Genomic DNA, 23,801 nt, shown 5'->3' with positions numbered 1-23,801 from the left:
ATGTGGGTAAGGTCAGGGTATTGATCAGGTCTGGTGAGCGATCATCAGTATGAGGTACTGTACTGGCTGTGGGGAGGCTTGTTTAAACAGCCTCAGGCATTGTGTGAGTTTGAGAGACCTTTTATGTTTTTTTATTTTAGCACTGCTAGTCTGTGTTCACTGGGACAAAAATGATCTGCCTCATCTTATGACACAAGTCTGCCCTCCAAAAGGTTAACAAAAAAAAAAAAAAATCAGCTCTCAACAGTTAAAAAAACTCCAAAGACAAACACTAACTTTCACTAGATCATTCATTTATTTAATTCTTTTGCCCTACATCAGTTTTAGTAACTAAAGTCAGCCTTTGATTCTGAGAGGTAATTCTGAAATGTACAGCACAACAAAAAGAAAAATTCAAAATCGGTAGATCGATGAGAAAACCACTTAGAGAGTCAGTTTTTGAGGGAAGCTGTGACCACTCTAAACTTCTCTCAGAGTCTCTCTCACGATGCAGGTGCAGACTGATAAGTGTTATAGCGAGACAGAGAATGATGCATTTATGTGTGACTCTATTGTACATGTTTACAGATATACAGTTATCTTGTCGTACACAGTGACATTTCATCGACTAGAGTTGTTCTACATTCTACACAGAAGACTAGGGTTTTACACCATGTTCAAGAGTCCTGTCAGTGTATTTTTGCAGCTTTGTGTTTTCTTCAAATCAACCCCAGAGTATGCTGTTATCAAATAGAGCTGGTAAGATCGGGTTGGATTGTTACAAAAATTCCTTTTTCACAAGTGAATAAACTTCATTGTTTTGTTTTTTTTTGTTTGTTTTTTTTTGTTTTTTTTTTAAGTCTCAAAAAACCTGGAGGTACAGTCGGGAAAAACAGGAGGTACAGTTGGTTAGTTTCTGTTTCTATCAGCTGATTTATATTGTTTTCTTTCTTTGATTGGTGAAATCAGTACACAACATCCTCATTCAGAACCACTTCGGGCAGGTATGTACCCCTTAGATCCTGCTCTTCATTCCTTTCTAGCAAAAAATCGATTTGGAAAAATCCTTTGACGTGTATCATTAAGAGGTTGTATGGCGTCCAGGCAAAGACAGTCCAACAGAGTTGACTACGGTTTACAAAGTTTCACTTGTCGGCTGGACCTGAAGAGTTTAGAGATTACTGTAGATTCTCTTGTTCTTTTTTTCATTAAAAAAGAAAATTAAAAACGCTCAAAATGATCAGTTAACAAGGCATACAAAATGTGGAAAAAGGGGAAATGAAAGATTGGACTGAGGTACCCTGAAGCCTGAGGTAGATCACAATACTGACATGCGCACTGTTCACATCCTGACCAAAGTTAACGCGGTGGTTCACTTTACTGTTCTCCCATTTTTTCAGGTTTTTATTTATATTATTATTCATAGTCTAGTTTTCAAGAAAATAAACACTTCCCTTCAAAATAATATGGCAGTGTCCCACTGAGGAAAAAAAGAAAAGGACTTTGTTTTCTTTTGTTTCTTATCAATAGCTCTCATCACAAAATAGGAAAAAAATAGATTCATAAATATTACTCTCTCTTTTTATATATATATATACACACACACATGCGCACACGCACACACACATACACACACGCGCGGAGGAAGCTGTGCGTGTTGGCAATAACCTTGCGTCTGGAAGATGAAGCTGATGGGTTCGATGTCTTGATAGGTGACGAAATAAGGCAACAAGCTTCCATGGTCTCCAAAGTAAAGCACAAAGGGGACACCAGGACCTGCGTGTCCAGCGTACTCGCACAGCAGTCGGCCAGCTCGCAAAATAAACGAACGAAAACAAAAGCGTTAAAGTAAAAGGAGAAAAAAAAAAAAAGAAGCGAGAGTGAGAATGACAATCTGTGTGTGTCTGTGCCGCTGGCCTGGCCTGCTGGACACGGCAGGTGGGGGGGGGTGGGGGGGATTTTTTTTTTTTTTTTTTTTTTTCTAAAAGGCTGCATATCGTACATTCACAGCTGTCATGTCAAGCCGTTTTAGAAAGCTCCCTGACAAGAGAGGGTTAAAGCCAAACGCGGCTGCGGTCACGTTTGTGGTTGTGTGTGTACCACAGGTCATACAGTGCCTCCCCATAAACTCCCACCCTATATCTAATTTTTCCTCACTGCCACTCCATAGGTATGCACTCTCCCTCCCTCCCCTCCCCTCCCCAACCCACTAACCGGGCCCTCGCCTCACATTTTGTTTTCGCCCTCGTGACGTCCTCGTAAGGCTGAGCGTGTGGCGGTGCACATTCAAAATACCTGTCAACAAGCAAAGATGCACCGATTGTTTGCTTTTAAGACGTCAATTTGCTCTGATCGTTGAGGAGGATGTCTTTTGACACGTCCTTTTGATTTTTTTTTTTTTTTATCATCAGGACAATAAGCATGAATGTAGATACAGTCTACTCTACAGCATGGGAGAGTGATACCCAAAAAAAAAAACAAAAATCCCTCTGTTGCATTTAACTTCTGTTGAGCACAAGTGGCAGTCAGTTCAACGTTATCAAAAGGCTAAAAAGGAAAAAAAAAAAAAAAAAGAAAAAAAAAGTGTTTCTTGACGACAAATATTTTTATCCTATTAAAAATAACATTATGATTGATGAGAGAGAGTGATGAGAACGTGATAGCAGAAATTAGCAGAAAAGAAAGAAAAAAAAAGTGTAGCATCAGATATGAATGGTGCGAAACATTTCATAGGGACGTTATCTTTTGCGTTGGCACACACACAGGCTTGTTACAAAAATTCAGAACCATTCACCATATTACTAACGGTGGGGAGGAGGGGGGGAGGGGTGCTCGTTTTGATTTCAGTGACCTAAAATATGAACAAATGAGGGAAACCGCTATATGTGGCTGCTGCAGCCCGATCGATCTCTGGAACAAGCAAAATATTAAAAACAACACCAAGACTTACTGTTATTTTGATAGACAAATAACAGTTCATACTGTCAGTGTGTATCAATATACTTTTCTACCCTGTATTAATACTGCTAAGGATATTTAATCAAACTCTTGTGAGAGAAGGCGTCCATTGTAACTCACTCTTGCTCTAACCCAAAGTATGAATCACAATGCCTCACCTACGCTCGTGTTAATACAGTTGCTTTTTCTGTTAGGCCTATGTTAGTCCAACTAAAGAGATAACGTTATGCAGGGCGACATACTACTTCCTGTTTTACCTTTTTAACTGTGAAGACAACAGTTCCCAAATTCTCTGCCATTTCCACCTTTCTTGATTTTTTTTTTGTTGTTGTTTTTTTTAATTGTTTTGGTCTTTTTTTGTCTGTTTTTGCAGTTATATCAGTACGGTTTCTCCCACTCTATCTGCTCTCACAGGGCTGGCAGTGCACACAATGCCCTCAGCCTTTGGCTCTCACTTGTTTCCCCCCTCGTGAAGTTCTTTGGTTTTGATCCCGGTGCTGCTGGTCTGCCCTGCATGTCCCCCTTGGCCTTGGCCTTTGTCTGGGTAGGTCTCTGTCCGTTTGGGAGGGCTACATTCATTGGCTGGCGCCCACTGGAGCCACCCCGCTGGTCACTTGGAGTGGTGCGGTGACACGGCGGCGCCCTGCTGGTGCTTCTGTTCCTGTTGTTTGACCTGCTGAATGATCTCCCGGATCTTCCTCTGTGCAGTCTGTTGGAAAGACGTCACATGCAGGATGAGGTGTTAACTGAGACATGACAAGATGTCCATATGAAAATAACAGCAAGTTGATAAAGTACAGTACAATAAAAGGGAAAGCAGCTCCACAATGCTTAAAAACAGCAAACAAATATAATGAGCTCTAGTTGAATTTAAACTGTCATCAATTTCTTAAGGTTTTGTCAAAAATACTCCTAGTGTAAGTAAGATTAATGGGATCTGTAGTTGTTGAATGCTGACAAAATAATTGTTGATGGGTATGTTCATGATTTTAAAACATTAATCAGGTCATACATACAGTACTGTGCAAAAGTTTTAGATATTTTAGATGTTTAGATTCTTATCTATTATGCAATGCCATCAGGGAGGCGTCTGAAAGGCCCCAAATTTATTCTGCAGCATGACAACGACCCCAAACATACAGTCAGAGTCATAAAAACCATCTTCAGTGACAAGAAGAACAAGGAGTCCTGCAAAAGATGGGACGCCCCCCACAGAGCCTTGATCTCAACATCATGGAGTCAGTCTGGGATTACATGAAGAGACAGAAGCAGCTGAGACACCTGAATCCACAGAACAGCTGAAACAAATTCTCCAAGATGCTTTGAACAACCGACCTGACAAGTACCTTGAAAAACTGTGTGCAGTTGTACCGAGGAGAGCCTGTGTTGTTTTAAAGGCAAAGCGTGGTCACATCAGATATTGATTTCATTAAGGTTTCTTGTCTTTTCTGCAATTTGTATGAAGTTAACTGATAAATAAAAAACTATTAATGGAATTATTTTTGAGAGCATCCTCACTTTACATTTAGCGTCTAAAACTTTTGCACAGTACTGTACATATATTGAAAGTATAAGTGATGGACAGTGGACAAAATTAACAGTGTAAAAATTTGTTCCACAGTTTATCTGAAGCTAATATAAGACTTAACAGTTTGGGTTATACAAATTAAGTTGATATCTTCCAAAGCTACAGTTGTTTTTAATACAAAATTCCCTTTTTTCATTACTGTCCCTGCACTGAAGCTCAACAAGGAAACACAAAGAGGGAATTTCATACAAAAAAGACTGTTACTTTGTAAGATAACCTCTTTATTTGTCCGAATGAGATTCATAGTAGCTTCATATTTTGACGACCCGCTGATACCAGTCAGTTCAGTAGCAGATACGCAATGAGAAAAGAAAGCTCCTGTTTCATGATTCAGCTTTTGACAACCATCGATGAAAGATGAAAGGAACGATGAAAGAAACCCCTTCTGTGGTGTATTATAGTAATAGTAAAGTACATGTGTCACCTTCAAAGCTGCCATTAAACACACACCTAAACATACTTTTACCTCAAAATGGTAAATAAATACATAAATAATTATTTAGTCTTTAGAGCATGTACACCTATGGTACACAGACAAAGGTGATTTCAATTATTCTGTCTGATTAGACCTTTTCTCAGGTGTGCGGGTGTGCGCAGGCCGTGCATGATTGTCACTTTTGTGTTAGTTTTGTTGCAGCTGTAATTTTTACACCTTTATCATTGTTATTAGTACACGAGGCCCAGTGAACTCACATAATTATCATAAATCCACCCAGCTTCAACCTGAGCAGAGGTCTAATTAGCCAAAATAACCCCTGTGGAGGTTTGCAGGGCCTTTAACTGAGTAACGTAACAAACATTTACATTTAATTACTTATTTTGCTCTTTTCTTTCAGTTTTTTTATTTATCTTTCAGTTGATTATCGTCTCGTATACATTTAGCGATAGTAGATACTGTATGCAACAGTTAGTTTTGGTTTCAGTTTAAATGTATTATGCATAGCCATGGTACGCTCACACAGGCGTTTTTTGATGATTAATCTTCTTCTCAGGTCCACCCAGTGGGTGTGTATAGACAACACATAACTGACATCCTCCTGACTCTCGTGTTGAGGCAATTCAAAACTAAACTGTTTCAGTGGAGTACGCTGAAATCAGCTATAATGTCAACCGATAAATAAAATTGGACAAAAGAGTGCAGAATCGCTTTGACAGCCAAAATGAGCAAAGACACAAAACACAAACCAAACAAAAGTGAGCAACAGTCACAAGTGAGGAAAGACGGTTCCCAAGAGAAATACCGCACATACATAGCTGCTCAATTAAGAGCTGTTGTGAAATGCAAAATTTGCAAATTAACAATGTCACCCTCGACAAAGTAATCATCCAAAAATAACCAACAACAACTGTGTGTTTTCAGGGCCCTAAACTTGTTTTGCATACCTGGCTGGCAAAGAAATGCCCACTGATTTTCACAAAGACCTCGTCGTTCTCGTCTGGAGTTTGGTCCCGCGGTACGATGACCTCAGCGCTAGTAAGGTTTTGCAGCTCGTTCACCTGGAAAACAAACCAGTCCAGAGGTCATCGTGTTGTTCTGCATTTCACCTCCAGCCTGACTTCTAAAACACACTGACATCACTTGTAAAAGGTATCAAATTACAGTAAACAAGGTACTATTTGATGTACAGTGTGGAGCACTTTTACTGATATTTATTGCGCTTGTGTTAAAATCTCTGTATATAATTATAAATACTAGTTCATCTCAGTAAAAGGTTTCTACTTTAAAAAAGAAAATGTCGTTAAAACTGATATTTTCCAAAAGAACAGAGTTCAGACTACAGTAGGTGGGAAGTGGAAATGTAAAAATAAATTGCACAAAGAACAGGTTTCTCTCCTTGCTGACTAATTTTTTTACCTTTGACCAAACACATCTAATTATTATGGAGATGTAAAATTGCCCCTTTTGATGTAAAAAGTATCTGTTTATGTCAGAATAAAATAACAGACTTTCAAAATTACTCCCAAAAGACTTCTGACCTTAACCGTAATTCAGTTCATTTTCTCTCCTGTGCATCAACTCACCGTCTTGCCGCCTTTACCGATGACCCTGCCAGCTGCAGTCGAGGGAACCTTGATGTGCGTCTCCAGTTTGACCTCTTCCTTCGCTGAGAAGAAGTTCTCCTCTTTCAGCTTTCCAAATATCCGACCTTGGGCCTGGAATACAGAGGAGGGTATGAGGCAAGGAGAGACTGGGGAAAATGGGGATACACAATGATCCACTGCTGTTTACTAGAATACAGAACGGATGATTTTTGAAAAGATGTTTATGAATTTCAAGCAGCAATTTCATCCTCAAAAATGTATGAATACAATTTCAGTATGAAACTGTCATTTTTAACAAACATTCATGCGCACATTCATGGTATTTTTACCTTAAACTGAGCCTCTGGGGTTCCAGTAATGATAACCATCCTCTCAGTAACATCTGGGCTCTCAGCTGGGGCGATCTGACATACACACAGAGAGGAGTTATGGAGACAAATAAGGACAACATTTGGTCGAAAGCTGTTGAGCTTGTTCTGTTGTAATGCATTTAACGGCTGCATCATCTGAGAAGCCAGCAAATTCTTAAAACGCCTTAAATTACGTTACAAAAAACCACTGACCAGCTGTCCCACCTCCCTAGATGGACCATGAATAACCTCCGGTGTGGTCTGCCAACTTCATAACTTCACCTTAACGCTCGATTTGAGGCTTTGAAAAATGCATTTAACCCGTATTTGTGGACTCAACCCTACACATTGATCAGAGAAGGTTTGACCACCTCCTTCCCCTTCTCGCTGAAGTGAGCACTTTACTGACACACGCTGACAAACCCACCTTAATGGAAGCTCCAGCAAAGTGGGCAAGTTGTTTGATGTGCTGGCCCTTCTTGCCAATCAGAGCTCCGACTGCCTGAGTTGGAATAAAGAGGTAGACAACCTCCTGTTCTGGAGCCTGTTGCTAAAAAAAACACACACACAAAAAAAATCAACATAACCACACAGTAAAAAGATGTTTTACTACACTTTTACTCTACTGCTGACGGTGGCAAACATGCATGCACTGACAACAGAACAGAGACAAACACTTGATTTAACTTGTCAGATACTTGAAGAGCAGCCGAGAACGATGACACCACATGCAAGCAAAGCTAAATTGAACTCTCTTCGAGGGTTTGCGCTTTGGGTAAACATCCCACTTTGGCTGCGTCTGAATGGAATATTTCCTATTAGGGCCAATGGTTGCCCTGTGTTTTTGTTTTTCTTAGCATGGTAACACTCATGTACTTGAGGTTTATAAAGTGAATTTTTACGAGCCACAGGACAACTCTAGGCTGAAAAGTCCCCATCCAGAAATATTTGTGGTGTTCTGGTGAATGGGTGATGGTACGCAGGAATGTTCGACTCACTGTCCAACGCTAGACGCTGACTGAGAGGTTGTCATGGTCTGTTATTTATGTCTCCCTCTCCATTAGTCTTATATCTTTTCGCAGGAGTCTTGTAGGAGTTCTCCCTTGCCACACACAGGGAAGATAACTTTTCCTAAGCTTGTGTGGAAAAAAACATGGCTTTCAAATTGCCCTCTACTATTCAAAATAATCATCTAGCAACACAAAACACAAGAAGTGAGCAGGAGAGTCTCCAATCACCACGGCAACATTGACTGTAGTGCAGATTTAAGGGAACATACTGAGTGCTGGTGGGGGATGGCACTTGCTGGAGGAACCCCGTACAGGCCACTGAGATGTGAAGAGTGACTCTGAAAGTGAAGTGACAAGCAGACCGATCAGATGGCGCTCATACTAACACACATTCATTCACACACGCACGTACACAACTGGAGCTCCTATTAGGGGAATTTCAGGGCATAAACTCTGAGTGAATCACACTCTAACTTTCTTGACTAGGAAGCACGCAAATACATTCTCACACTGTGTCTCACACCACTTTGGCTTGCCTCAGGCTATGAGTGGAGACTTTGATTTACAGACAAACTGACTCATCTCTGGAGAAGATGGGGGAATTCTGGTTGTTTCAAACTGTGTGTAACATCATGCAAGAAGTCATCACACTATTGTTTTTTCAAAAAGCATTTCAGGGGCACCCGGTTTACTATGTGTTGGAAACAAATTGCTTTATCAAGTCAAAACTAATTCCTTCAGGGATTGTGCGTTGCTTTGCTGGGTGAATAAAACCAACACTCGACTTCCAAATGAGGTATTCTTTATCTTTTTTCCCTCTCACCTTTTATGGTTGTGTGTGCAGAGGTCGTGTGTGAAAAAGGAGCGTGTACTCACTAAGAATGGGTTGTATCCTGCTGGTGCCACAGGGGTCACTGCACCGCGTGGTCCAGCAGCAGGGGGCAGCACCGGCAGACCAGAGGAGAAGATGCCCAGAGCGTTCAGGTTCAAGCCTGGGATAAGGTTGGCCTGTTGCTGTTGAGGAGAGACAGATTGTAGTTACGAGCTGAAAACTACGAGAAAAGTGGGGAAGACTTAATGACAAACTATAGAGATAAATTAGACACAGCAGTGGATTAGTTTAAACTGATTTTAAAATGGGTTTTACATCCACAGGCATCCACGAGTTATCCTTTCTGTTGCAAGAGGACGCTGACTACTATAGTTTTATCTGCAGTGAGCTCAACTTCTACCGCTGATAAGAAGTGAAGAGTAAATGCGGAAAAAAACGCATCACTCCTTCTAGGTGAGCATATTCTTTTTTACTTCTTTTTTAAAAAAAAAAAAAAAAACACCCTAAGGGCCTTAATTCTTTAACTGTCCTTTATTTAATCTGACAGCAAACTGAGGTCACAGAAACAAATATAAATCTTGCTTTTAATGTTTTCCTCTTACATCACCTTCAAGGAGAGAAGAGAAATGAATGTGTCCGACTAAATTTAAGGTGAAAAGCTGCAGCCATTCAACTCAATCAAGCAAATACACCAAACATTCTCTAGTTCCAGTTTATCAGACGTTTTTGTTATGTTAAATTGAAAATATTCGGGTTTTGGATTCTTACTCAGACAACACAAGTCTTTAAGAGGCATTTTTCATCTTATTCTAATATTTTATAGACCAAATTTTTGATCAATTTATCAAGAAAATAATCCATAGATAATGAAAATGAGTTGTAGCCCTTGTTAGGTGAGTAGATCCTTTACTACTGTACCTCTAACTGCATTATTTATACTTGTGTATGTGCTGTGTATGTGCATGACAAAAATATTTCAGTCAGCTATTCTGGTTTTCATGGCCGACAACACGCTGTCTCCTTTCACTTCCTTGTTACTTTTCAAAGTTTTGTGTAATGTCCACGGTGTCACGCTAGATGGCCCTAACCGCTTACTGTGTAGACACACGGTCCCAACAGGTGCCAGGACCGCTCACACCAGCCAGCACAATTTGACTGCATGCTGTGTGATACCTCTTGATGATTATTTCCAAGCCGGCATTCGGATCGACGAAAATTAGGGAGAAAATTGGCAGCGTGCATGCAATTAACGGAGAATAAGCGGTTGTAGTCTGAGAAGCGACAGTGATTCTGAATCTCATCTGTGTGTCACTGCGACGGAGAGCGTGCGGTGTGTGATATCGTCACTATCTCTCCTCCTCTGAAGTTGACCTCTCTGGCTGCGGCACCGGTGATGTCATCAGGGCAGTGTGAAAGAGGAGCTGGGTGAGGGAGCAGCCTACAGATATCAGACGGATGCTGGGAAACGCAGTGTGTTACAGCAGACACACAGCGGGGGGGAAGTGAGTGTGAGTCAGAGGCTCTGTGAAACAGGCACACACGTACGCAGACACGCAGCGCTCACACACTCGAGTCACTGATGAGCTATTTGGTGATTGTTTACTGTTATCCATTTACTAAGCACACAACAACCGGTATTACTAACGCTGGTCGTGATATGTGTGAATGGGAGGGCGATATCATCCTCCTGTGTCTCATCACTCCACTCTGTTGTTCACCTGTCAGTCTATGTGAGTCAACCTGAGATCATTACCCCAGACACACACACACAAACACACACAGATGAGACTTTTAAAAGGCCTGCAGATGGTAACCTTTGAGTTCGGCTTACATTTATAGCAGCAATGTCATTCTCGTAGGCTTCCCTCAGTTTCTTCATGATCTCCGCCTCGGCTTTACAACACGCCTCCAAGCTGCCCTTCACCGTGATGGTCCTCTCAGGGTTGTAAATGGTTAAGTCTTGTAACCTGCAAGGGAGATCACACACAAACACACACACACACACACACAAATAAGTACTCCCATTATGCAAATACAAACACAGAGAACAGGCACAGTCATATTCTGCTCACATATTTTCTCAGAAGGGCAGCAGATTTTAATTGGATTTCCTGTGTTTGTGCTTATCTTACTCAAGTGTTACTGTAGGTTGTATCATTGCTGTCAAAGCTGACGGTAAAATTATTTTCTTAGGAAATCAGAAAAACCAGCTGCTGATGACAGAATTCTGGTAATTTAATATTACACTTCCATAAAGTTTAACAACTCACAATAAAAGAGAGAGAGTGGTCAAAATCCTGACTTTAAGCTCTCTAGTATGAGTCAAGCTCAAAAAAGCCTGGATCCTACACTTCCCATAATGCAACTCAATGGCATCTTTCATTAGACCCTCCCTTCCTGGTTCTTTTAAACTCCACACCTCCAATTTGTAACACGGGCTTTCCGGGAAAAAAAAAAAAAGTCTCCAAGACCAAATTTAGATAAACCAGATGACATCATCAGGATTATTTCCTCAGACTTGACAAAGTCTTCTCCAGAGCCGCAGAAGAAATTTCACAACCACTAACCGTGATGAAGGTCAAGATGCAACACAGTGATGTGCATACACAGATAAAATGGAGTCACATATCCTTGCCTATTATTTTCTGAATAGAAAAACTAGGGTAAAAGAGCCAATAGAGTGTAAAAACACTGCTGCAAAACATTTAGCTTGATCTCTTAATTTTGTGTAACAGCTAAATCACAGCTCAATCTCTCTGGATTTAACCACAGTTAGGTTCAAAAAAGTTTTAAGCCTTTTGCGAGACACATACTTTTCAAATCACGAACGATGATGCTCACCTTGATCTTTTTTCCCCTCACCTTTGCAGGAGCCTCAGAGAGCAGGTGAGCTGAAAACAGTGCTACTGAGCACATCAGTCATATCTAAACTAAATCTTTTTTAACGACTCTATAAAGTACACGATGGCTCCATAAACTACTTTGGCTGAAAGTTCAAACAAACAACACCTTTGGGCCTTTGTAGCAGAACCAGTTTATTCTCTGCTCAGTGTCTGTGGACGTGGAGAACACTCCAAAAGGATTTCACCGAGCCGTGAAAATTGTACGTACTGTTTGCCTCTTCTTAGAAGGACCATCTCCTTCCCGCTTCTTCTTTCTCCTCCACTCTGTCTCTTTCTCAAGGCTCATTATGCCCTCAGAGCTCACAGAGACAGAGCAATTCATTAGCCCTAAATGAACGAGGGCTGGTGAGCACAGTCCGTTAAATGGGGTGTAATCACCACCTTACTAATATCATGTTCTGGAGTGAAGGAGCTGTAATCAACTCTTAACATTTGTTCTCTAACAACTCAGTTAAGTGAAACCACACGCTGCGAAGGCTAATGGGCACGGAGGGAGAGAGGTGTGGCGCCAAGAAGTTGAAGTCACTGCCTGTTATTTGTGCATTGGTAAAATTTAAGTACAAACTTTGCCTTTGAACTTTGAAGTATAATTGCTGCTATTCAACAATGCCACTGTCATACAAGCACTTAGTGAGTGTGTGTGTTTTCCTCAAGGTGCTAGTACAACCAGAAGCGTAGCTGCGGAGCGCCGTGGGTGTGTGTGAAAGTAGCAGGAGAGACGACTTACGAGGAGATGGTAATCTTGGTCCCTGTCTCCTCCTCAATCTTCTTCAGGTTGCGGCCCTCCTTCCCAATCAGTCGCCCCACCAGGCTGTTGTGGGCGAGGATTTTCAGAGGGATGTCCTCCGTCCTGCATACACACACACACACACACACACACACGTGAGGTAAGATGACTGGGCACAAGCTCCGCTGGATGTCACTGATGTGGTGTGAGGAATGTTATGGTGTGATGGGGATGAACAGGAATGTGGATAGCTGCCCAGCATGAAGTGCTGTTGAAAGCACAGGGCACAATGTTAAGACACAAACCTTTCGTTTAATAGTGTGTAAATGATGTCAGTGTCTTTTGGATAAAATGAAATACTTTAAGTATTCACACGCGGATTTTGTGTCCACATGCACCCAAAAGTTGTTGCTATAAAAATAAACTGATCAATGTAGTTTACAGTAAACAAGAAAACAGCTCAGAAAGTGCTTCTGGTAACAGAATGTGAAGAGAAAAACAGGGTAAAATATGCCTATAAGACCCTATAAGCAAGAAAAAATACAATAAATAATGAAGCAAATTTCACATCAATTTTTTTCATCAAAAGAAAAAGATCAGATAAAAAAACTTGTTTTGATTCTTCATCATTTGCATCAGTTTCCTTGAAAATCTCCTGAAAAAAACCAATGTAATTCTGCACAAATTTTAGGCAAAGTTGTGGCAGCATTCAATTGGTACACTTCCAATTCATTTATTCTAACTGATTACGAAGCACCTGAGTCTGTGCAACAGCAAGTCAGCTGAAAATGCAAAAATGTAAAAACTGTGTCCGGCAAGCACACAATTCAATGTAACGAATAAAGTTTATAAAAATGAATGAATTATTAAGGGAAAATTACTTGAGATAAATGGAGCAGTTCTTTCAAAGAAATTCCTCTGGAAATCAACAACTGCTTTCAAACGCAACACAACTAACTAAAATAACTAAAACAACAGTCTCAGAACTCTATTTTCCCTGTAATTAGAACCAAATTACACAGTAATTTCTAGGAAATAGTAAATAACTAACCCGTAAAATAAAGCATCTCTGATTTATTTATTTATAAGTGTATGCATTTTTTTTTTAGTATAATTTTGATATAATCTATATTGTGGGGTGTGAGTGTGAATGTAAGTTGTGGTGGAGGGAAACCAGATGCTGTGGTTGTTTTTGGGCTGGGTCACAGGCCTACTGGTGGTGGTGGTGTGTGTGTGTGTGTGTGTGTGTGTGTGTGTAAGGGAGGGGGTGGCAGGTCAGAGCACGTTATAATCTTTGAGTGTGGATCTGGGCTGTGGGGTGAAATTAGTTTGGGGTGAGCTGTGGGGCAAGTAAGGGGAGATGGCAGTGTTGTGAGTTTAGAGGCCAACTTCAGTAGTTTGGGTTTCACAGGGTGTTGGGCCCCTTAGATGCGGTGAAATTAGAGGGTGTGGGGAAAGCGGAAGTGACAGGTTCATTTCTGCAGGTGTGGCACCCATGTTGAGGCAATTTAAAGGAAACTACTGGTGGCATTTAAAGCTACAGCCCACTACTATCTACAATGGCTTTATGACATTATGACATTGATATTATGGCTGTCATTCAAGATTCATATTCAACATTTGACTCAAAAATTAAAGATTAAACTAGGCTTGTATAGAATTAACTTCTTCCACTCCCACCCCCCTACCATAGACCCATTTTTTGGGGGAACAGGGGATGTTTAGGGGGAGATGGCAGGTCAACACTATATGCCACATAGAAGTGGTTTACATCATCTGAAAGCTGGGAGCCTGAAGATTAATTTGACATGCAGTTTAAAACTGGTTGTCAAGTTTTACTAGTAATAAATTTGTAATGAACATTGTGTTTTGGTTAGGCGTCTATTCAAATTTTTAAAGTTTAGAGTGTATATGGGCTTTGAACATTATAATGGAAGTATATGATAGCCATTCATATGCTCATTATGTCTATAAAGTTGTTGCATCAGTTTTTGGGTTGATATCATTTGTTACACAGATTTGGTGCGACCATTTTTGACCACTCCAGAATTTATAAAAATGGCCAAAAATCCCTTCAAAATACCACAATAAGACACCAAGACCTTGAGGAACATCATAGAAAAATTTATGCTGTGATTTGGTATCAAAAACCTTTGACATTTGGAGATTTCTGTAAGAATTGCATTTTACAGCGATTGGATGGCAAGTAGAGGCAGCAGCGGGGTCTGGAAATTGCTTAGAAAGCCCCTTATTGTCAATAATATACCTAGGAAATCCAAACATCCTCTGAATGCCTCTAGTTTCATCCTGGAGGTCACAATAGGCCATTTTATACAGTGAGGTCAGTTTTCAAAAGATCGTCTCACTACAATGAAAAGGCTACTATGGGGATTAACATCATCACACATGAATACAATTGGACTCATTGAATCCAAAAGAGCTTTCCAGTCATACCCAATTCATATAATTTCCAAGACTGTTTAGGGATCTCAGTATGCAGAAATATTCAAATACACCATTTTTAGAATAGACAAAAATACCAAAAAACACATTCATACTGCATACAAAAAACTGCATGGGATTAGCATAAAGTGGGCATGTCTGTAAAGGGGAGACTCATGGGTACCCATACACCCCATTTTCATTCAGATATCCTGAGGCGAGTGGTCAGTGGTATAAAATGACCTATTGTGACCTCAACTGGCCATGCCAGTTTTACCCTCACCAAAATTTAGCCTAACTTTGGAGCATTATTTAGCCCCCTTCCTGACGAGCTAGCATCACATCCAATACCAATCCAGTACCAGTCGATTCCTTAGATCATCTAGTTTCATATGATACCAGTATCTTCACTGAAGCTTTAAAACTGAGCCCTCCACAGCCTCTGAAAGACAGTAATGTCACCCGCGGACGCCGACATCCTCAGGGAGTTGAAGAGGTTAAAAGCTATCTGTCTTTTTTAAACCGTTAAACTACTGTGCAGTTAATTTAAATGCTTGTAATTGATTATGGCAATATTCTGTATTGTCATGCTGCCCCATCATCAATTCAGCAGCTAAACTCTGTTTATCACAAATGACAGATTTCATGCTCATCATTGTTCTCTGTATCACAAGATTGGATGGACTCCCTCACAGACAAGAAGAAATAATCATCTCATGATAATCATCTATAAAGCTCTAATGTTGAAGCTTCCAAACATCTCTTCTCTCATTTAAATCATGTAATTACAGTGCATGATCCAGTAACTATAAATATCTCATATGTTCGCACTAATGTTGGCAGAACTGGTTTCAGGTACTAAATACCTTTTACATGGAATGAACTGCAAACTGCCTTCAAACTAGAGTATTTCTTTCCCCTTGGAGATTTTAAAGCTTCCCTATCTGATGTTTCTTGTGACTCTTGTTACTGTTTTTATTTATAGTTTGTTGATTGCGTCCTTCTGACCTTAATTGTGTTGTTTCTGTTTGCTGATTGTGTGCTTGTCTCAGTGTTTCTTGTTCTCAGGTCTCTCTTGAAAAAGAGATCTCAACCTCAATGAGACTACCTGTATAAAATAAAGATTTAAATAAATTTAAAAAAAAAAAAACATCTGGTTTACATTTCTCTGAGTCATGGTGTAATGCACGCTAGTGTATGTTTTCTTTTCAACCTTTACAAACTTTAACACAATAGAAGAAGAAGACACAAATGTGGCCGCAAAGTTTTAAGACCTAACTTCCTCTGGATGTCAGGAGATTGACAGGAAGCAAAGTGTGATTTCTATCACAGCAAGTTGTGAAAAGTTTTATTTAGAAGCAATGCTCAAGATTTTCATCCAATCAAACAGCCTGAAATACTCTCTGGTGCCATGAGAAGTCTTTGAATGCACACAAAGACACAAAAGCACCGGGTGCAATCAAATGGCAAAATAAGCAACCCAATCTGAAATCTACAAATATCTCTAACAATGCTGGTAGTGTGCACACATCACCGGGAGTAATGTAAATGAGTGCAGAACCCTTGACAAACAATACATTTAAAGTGATAAACAAAGATAAACACGGGTATTATGTGTGAAAGGTGGGTGATGAAGCTCAAAGAGTTTAAAAGCTGCAGTATCTTGTTAAAAATGTCAAGCCCAATTAGACATGTTGACCTCATTTCTTAAATGCTAAGCTGCGATCACATGTTCACACCGTGTTTACTGTGTTAGTGGTCCAAGCCAGAGAATGCACAGTGAGATTAAAAAGTGTGCAGGCAGGTTAAAGGATGAGATTACAGTCTGCACACATTATAGCTAATCTCCCCCATGGAAGTGTATACATGCTCTGGATAAGCACATTCAAGTGTGTTTATGTGCATGTTTAGGAACGTTCGCGTGTGTTTGAGTGCCGACTCACGTCTTGGTCTCGTTGGCCTCCTTCTGCATGATGTCCAGGATCATGCGGCAGGCGGAGGAGCAGCCCTCCGGAGTTGAGTGGATGGTAATGGGCTTTTCTGCCGCACCTGCATTTTCCTTCCGATGAATGTCCACCCTGGGAGAGGGAGAGAGAGAGAGGCATGGACACGACATAGAGAGAGTAGAATAAAGACAGAGAGAGTATTAAAGTCAACTCTGCTTGCATTGCATATTGATTTGAAAGAAGCAAAGAGAAATAAAATTGCAGTGCTGAAAAGAAAAACAAAGATATCAAAAAGGGAACAAACAAATCAAGATAAACTGGAAAATATAAGGCAGCAGTAAACATGCCATCCTCTACTCATGAAGCAGTCATTATTCGGGCATCTCGTTTCCAAATATTATTTCACAACTTTCCTTGTGAGCTATCTTGAATCCCACGTCAGACAATTGGACTTCATTGATTTTTTTTATGAATTCAAGCTTCAACAAAATTAGAGCAGAGCTGTCTGAGAGTTAAAAAGACCATGAACAAAGAAGGAAAGACAAAAAACCACCAGGAAAGATTTAGCGTAATTAACGAGAGTCTTCATCAGAGTATCTTACTTGGACTGCGTCTGTTTGGTGACATTCTTGATGGTGAGGCCCTCCTTGCCGATGATGGCTCCCACGAACTGAGTAGGCACGAGCATGCGCAGGGGGAAGTCGTGTTGCCGGGGGCGCAGAGCGCCGAAGCCTCCTGAGGGCCCAGGCTGAGGAGTGCCCTGGTCCCGGGACGATCGACCCCCGCGCCGTGTGCGAGCAGCCTGGACGGGCGGAGCAGCATCCATGTCCATGATATATGACACGTTGAAGGAGTAGTCGTCAAACTGGTGTCCTGTCAACTTCTCAATGGCTCTGGGGGGTAGTGAACACAAGGTGGAGGAGGAAGAGGAGCAGAAGATGATGAGGAGAGAGAAAGGAAGAAGAACAAAGGATGAGACATGAAGAGGAGGAGGAAGAGGAGAGGGAAGGAGGAATAAGAGAATAAGAAGTATGCGGCATAATAATGATGAGTCTGTCGATGTAAATCACATAAATAGATACATGAATACAATAAAGAAATACTGTCTTAAATGAAAGATCAGATATCTTCTCAAGTCTCTGATATACTTGCTTTTAATGACACATGTGCACATGACGGCTACCTCACATTTACTGTGCACGTCATAAGGAATGAAGACATTTAAGCACATAAACAGTGGAAGTATATTAGGATTTGAAGCAAAGTCGGCAGCACACTCTGAACAAGCAACAGCAACAAAGGTGGAGAGATTTAAAGAAGCACTAAGACTATGTCCACAATATGCCGGCTAGTTTTTTAAACTATGTTCATGTGTGAAAACGAAGTTAAAGAAACATCTGAGCAAAGAGTAAAGTGCTAAATCTCATCTAAAGCGCTAAAGTCGTCCTTTATTTAGTTGACAAACGATTAAACTGCACATCACAGCCAATGCCTGGCAGGGCGCTGGCTGTGATGTACTCTGTTTTAATACAGCTGAATTCACAGTTTGGTTTTTGTCATTTACATATTTTACTGTTTGTGGTGTCAGAGTAGTTTTGATTGCGGATCAAGAGTACTACCTCTTAACCCATCAATCATTCCCGCATACAACAGCTGCACCGTGTGACTGGAAATATTTGAAATGAGTGATCACACAGAGAGACGACAAAAGGTTGTCTTCTTACGTTTACTGCCAGACGCACGACAACAGCAACTGGGCAGGATTACATCATCGTTTTCCAAAAGGCTGGCGGTTTGAAATTGATCCACTCTGGAGACGTTTTTAATGCTGAACAAACTCGGCTTAATGTGAACAAACTCTAATAGAAACTTGTTGCTGCTGCTGCTCTTTTTTCTGCTGTGATCTCAACATTAACATTATAGTAGCCTCCTTGGGTGTCACCGTTTTTAATTATGCTTACGTTCTGCAAAATCGAGAAAGATTTTCCAGTGTCAGCCAGAGAGGATTTGACCTTGATCCGACCCTAGTGGATATACTTTTTAATCCTCCAGGTACACACAAAGAACACATTGCGGACAATACTGATTGTGTTGCAGCTGCTTGTCTGTGCATGTACGTTGGTAAAAAGCAAGTGTACCCCGAGCCTTATTCTTGCAACTTGACTGCATCAGAGAGATTATTGGTGCTGCTTACTCTTTAGCTTCCTCCTTGGTTGCGTACGTAACATTCACCACTGCTGTTTCTGTATCAGTGTTAACTGTGGAGAAAAGAAAGGCGGAGAAAAACAAAAACGTGAGATACAGTAAATAAAGGTGTGGCCACATTTACACATGCACATAGCAGGTCTTTGTAGATGAGTTAGACACGCGTCCAGGTTCCCCTGGTGACCTAGAGAGCCACTTGTCTGTGTGAAACCATTATAGTCATCGCCGCACTGGCTTCCCTCCAGACCCCGCTGCTGCCTCTACAGATAGGAGCTGCTTAACACAATAGCCTCTCTGCCACTTGCACAATAACAGATTAAAGTTTGACATGACAGGCTAAACAAAGCAAGTAATCTGCGCAAAAGTGCAATGCAATGCACAACACAGACACACCTTGGGAAGATTTGCGGTCCTGTGCTGCTCAATGAGTAAAGACCGTGCTTAACATGCTTTAAAAGATTGAACTGTGAGGTCAATTTGATTTATATTAACTGACATCTATTTTGATAATCAATTAATCATTTCTTATGATTTAATAAACAGGATATGTTAGGTTTGGATTGTCGTTTGGACAAAACAGTTACAGCAATTAAAACACAGAAAAAAGTTAGCTGCAGCCCTAAAGTGAGGACAAATCTCACAAGTAGTGGCCTCTGAGTAATGAGGCTGAACTGCAACTTTTTTCTCTGTTGTCTAAGAGAACAAGCATGAAAATCACTTGTCTATTATACTAAATGTTTTTTTGAAATTGTTTTATATGAGGTTTAAGTGTGTAATTAACTTTTGTGGTATATACACGTTTGCTCAACCCATGTAATCTAATTAACGTTTTCATCTTCTGAAGAATGTAATTTTCAGTACCTGATTGTAGAGAGACTAACAGTGATAGTAAGAGAAAAGGGTTTCAGAAATGAAGCATGTCTTATTGATGAAACGCTTTCTGATCTACCAAGGCCTCTGTCAGTAGAGACAAATGCGTCTCTGCTTTCTCAAGGGTGGATCTCTATTTGTGTGACCGCTAAATGTCAAAATAATGAGTCTACAAGGAAGCCCTTTCTCTTTGACTGTGAGGATTGGTGCCAAAGCTGGCAGAAAAGACATTTACTGCAGATGCTTTAGATAGTTAAACAAAAACAGGCTAATAAACTCCATCTCAACAATTGGCAAGTTAAACACATGAACACACAATCGCCAAAATAAATGAGCCAAGAGATACGAGGTATGTTGCCAATATCACAGAAATAGTGAAAAAGAAAAGTTTCAGAGTGGACTTTTTTTTTCCTGTGAGATTTTTTTTTTTTTTTTTTTTTTTTTTTTTTTAGAAAAGTGAGGCATCATCGGAGCGATTCGCTCCATCAGTGAAAAAGCAAACTTCCAAACCTGCTGGTGCGTGGCGGACAGCAGGTTTGGAAGGGTTAAAACCAGTGAGAGCGCCCAGCTGGCTTAGAGAGGGAGAGTGGGCAGAGCCTGGCACGGTGCCCGGCCCCGGTGCTCACAGCCAGCTCTGCCCCGCCCCGCCACCGGCAGCCTTCACCATGCCACACAAGAACATGGGACTCCTCCAAAACCTCACCCTGTAACCAGAGCGCACGGGCGCAGGCACACAAAAAGTGACAGGCAGACAAGGTGCACAGACAGGGTGTTGGACAGGGACACGGAAAGCGACTAAGACGGGGACAGACGTGTCTTTTGAGGCTTTCGTTGCACACTGAAACTGTGCAACTGTGACGTTCGGAAAACCGAGTTGTAGGATACAGAAGAGGAAATGCCGCGCTGCTGTCTGGTACAGTAAAGATGAAGTAGGCTGTTCTACAGCAGCGCCTGGCTTCTCTTTTAGCACCTGTCATGACTACAGTGGGTGGAAGTTGGTCTTGGCTGGTTAGATGCACAGAAAGGCACTCTGCTCGTCAGTGTATGTATGAGGATTTGAGTGAGTGTGTGTGCTGTACGCTTCTACAACTCGTGTGTGGAGACAGGGAACAGTTCCTACGGATAGCTCTACTGCTGACTACCCCGCAAACACACACACACACACACACACACATAAACACACACTCCATCAGACACTGCAAAACCCTCGCCACAGGCGCCTACAGTGTCCTCCCCCATTACCACGACGCACCTCCCCAAAACTGACGCACGCGCAAACACATAAAGGCATAAACACACACACACACACACAGACACATTACTACTGGACATCTGCCATGTCTGCCCACTTCAATCCATACGCTGTGGCCAAGGGGGATCCGAGGCAATTCACAGTGCTTATTATAGAGGCTGCGTGTAATTCAAACGCTCTGCTCCCCGGGTCAAACTTATGAGACGCACGTGCACACAGGCATGCACGCACGCAGACAAGATGATAAAAGCTGATTTATATGCAGAGATGGGTTATGTTTAGATAATGGGTGTGTGGGTTGATGGTAACGAGGAAGTCACACAGGGAGACTTGACTCACTGGGAGGTCTGTGTGTTGCTAAATAAGACACATGTGCATTGAACATTTGGAGCCAGATGATGAGATGTGCAACTAAAACCCAAGAAGAAAAGAGTCCTGTACCTTGTTCCACGTTTTCTACAGTACCATACTGAGCTAGAAGGCCATCCAAAACCTGGGGGAGAAATGAGAGAGAGTTAGAGGAAAAAGTACAACACATGAGCACATGGACAGACACACAAACACATACGCACAAGTCTGGTGCTGCTTATGTGGGCCAGTGTTCAAGACACAATGAAGCAAGTGGTAGTATTAAAGAGAGTAGAAGGAAAAACTGGAAATTCAGGGTTATGTTGCGAAAGAACAAAAACCTCATTTAAAATCACTTTGACTTTTGTAATACTACAAATTAATTTTAAAAAAACAGCCTTCTAAGATAACCTTACTCAACAGTACTGTACAGTATGTTGTGTAATTCACTCAACTTGTCTAGACAGGGATGGAAACTTAAAAAATGAAATGCTAAATTGCTTATTTAATATTTCAGTTTCAACAAACAAGACCAGTGGGTAAACATTTGCAGATGGACAAAAGAAGTAAGTCGAGTGGCCATGAGTAGTTCAGATACGGCTGTAAGAACACTTACTGGCTTAATAAGATGTGAAATAACTGCTAAAACGTTGGAAAGATGACATTAGAAGAGAGTGTTGGTGGATGCCGCATTCATGCAATGCCAGCAGAGGGTGAAAACAGAAAAACCTCCCGTTTGTTCACACATTATCCCAAGATGTTACACTACACCCCAACTGCTAGCCTAAATCAGCTGTTTTTATTACATTTTTTTAATCATTTCTTTAACAAGAGAAACCAGATTCAAACAAATTCAATTGAATTAAAGTGAATATGGGAATTTATTTTAATGCTCATTGCTGTTAGCGATGGCGGCTTTACTGTCATGTCATATTTCTTTACTTCTTTTCGCTATGTGGGAGATATCGTTTCTGTCAGTAATTTCCAATATCTTTAACTGAATTATGACTAGAAGGCTGACGTAAACAGTTTTTTACCCTCAGCTGCTTGTAATTACAGTCTGAACAAAATGAATGCTGTACATGGGAGAAAACAACTGTTACAATGATGTACGTACGCTTACTACTAGCTAGTAAATCTTTTTTTGAATGCTAAAAACTTTATTGTTATTTAATCAGGAAGAGCTCAAATTAATAGCAAGTGCTGTAGCAGATACTCATTTATCTTAGAATATTGGTAGTAAATCAGAAACACTGCCAAACAGAAACTGTCAATGAAAGATTGAAAGAGTTACTAGCATGGTAATTGACACAGATATATGAGTGAAGTAAGTTTTTAAAATATTATTAGTCATTTTTATTATACTGGCATCATATTTGACACTTAACCTTTATAGTTTAGCATTTATTAATGCCATACAGGGCTGTAGATGCACAAACACCCATTTACCCAACTTGCATCTATTAAAATAACATTTATACACACTTAAGTTAGCATAAACACTGGCTGAGAGCAAGGAACAGACATATAAATCACGATTTTAACAAATGAGTTGAGATGCTGGACATATATTATAAGTGAATAAAAGACCTAAAAGCATGCGACTAACTATGATCTTAAATTAGGCTTAAGTCTGTTACATTACTGTTGTTTTAACTGTCCAGTGCATCTACCTGTTGCTGCTTTAATGCGTTTATAGTTTAACATCAGTAGTTTAATAGTTATACTCTGAAACATAACATAGCTTCCTTTTTGAGAGTTAGATGACCTGATCGATCTCATGTCTGTGCGTGCAGTATAGAGCTAGAAATAGAAGGCAATTAGCCTAGCTTAGCATAAAGATATGAGGTAAGGGGGGAAAGGTAGCCTGGTTGTGTCTGAAGTGAAAAAATACACCTACCAACAGCTCTAAACCTCACTAATTTATGCTTATTAATTATTACATTAACAATGCATAATCAGATATTTCCTTCTTCCATCAACTACTAATTCTGAAACAACAAATATTTCTCCTTGTATGCATAACATATATAAAGAAAACAAAGTCATACTTGCATCTGCAAAGGACTGTCAGGAAAGTGTTATTTTTTGAAGTTGGATTGTTTGACAGCACTACAGATGTTTCCTAGCAACCGATTTACAGAAACTAAAACAAACCAAAGTCTCAGACATTCCTGAATTGGTGCAACCAGATTTAGTAAATGACAAGTCTGAAACTAGGAGTCACTGTGAACAGTGAACTTTACAAACAAACAAAAGCTGTAATCCAAAAGTAAACTTCAACTTTAATTGGAATCTGCTATAACTCCAAACATTATTATAAGATATTTTAATACAGGGACGTTACA

General features: G+C 40.5%; 1 protein-coding gene across 5 annotated transcripts in view; it reads right to left on the bottom strand.

Annotated features, from left to right (window-relative positions):
- Nucleotides 1–2,307: 2,307 nt before the first annotated feature.
- igf2bp2a (insulin-like growth factor 2 mRNA binding protein 2a) overlaps nucleotides 2,308–23,801 on the bottom strand; it is a 64,648-nt gene continuing 43,154 nt past the window's right edge. For 4 of the 5 annotated variants that reach the window (XM_044365782.1, XM_044365781.1, XM_044365783.1 and 1 more), the window contains 13 exons: nucleotides 21,547–21,598; nucleotides 18,973–19,036; nucleotides 17,381–17,671; nucleotides 16,776–16,910; nucleotides 12,391–12,513; nucleotides 10,592–10,727; nucleotides 8,805–8,942; nucleotides 8,198–8,266; nucleotides 7,346–7,468; nucleotides 6,898–6,972; nucleotides 6,548–6,679; nucleotides 5,909–6,022; nucleotides 2,308–3,646 (listed from right to left, as the gene is read on the bottom strand). In XM_044365782.1, coding sequence (XP_044221717.1) covers nucleotides 3,548–3,646; nucleotides 5,909–6,022; nucleotides 6,548–6,679; nucleotides 6,898–6,972; nucleotides 7,346–7,468; nucleotides 8,198–8,266; nucleotides 8,805–8,942; nucleotides 10,592–10,727; nucleotides 12,391–12,513; nucleotides 16,776–16,910; nucleotides 17,381–17,671; nucleotides 18,973–19,036; nucleotides 21,547–21,598 — 1,551 coding nt within the window. In that variant the 3' untranslated portion in view covers nucleotides 2,308–3,547. Of the gene's footprint in view, nucleotides 3,647–5,908; nucleotides 6,023–6,547; nucleotides 6,680–6,897; nucleotides 6,973–7,345; nucleotides 7,469–8,197; nucleotides 8,267–8,804; nucleotides 8,943–10,591; nucleotides 10,728–12,390; nucleotides 12,514–16,775; nucleotides 16,911–17,380; nucleotides 17,672–18,972; nucleotides 19,037–21,546; nucleotides 21,599–23,504; nucleotides 23,564–23,801 lie in introns of those variants that run through there. The other variant, XM_044365785.1, reaches the window with a different exon arrangement.

The sequence above is a fragment of the Thunnus albacares genome, chromosome 11 (genome assembly GCF_914725855.1).
Source record: "Thunnus albacares chromosome 11, fThuAlb1.1, whole genome shotgun sequence".
In the NCBI taxonomy this organism is placed as follows: Eukaryota; Metazoa; Chordata; class Actinopteri; order Scombriformes; family Scombridae; genus Thunnus; species Thunnus albacares.
The sequence above is the reverse complement of the archived record's forward strand: the minus strand, read 5'-3'. Positions and strand labels throughout refer to the sequence as shown.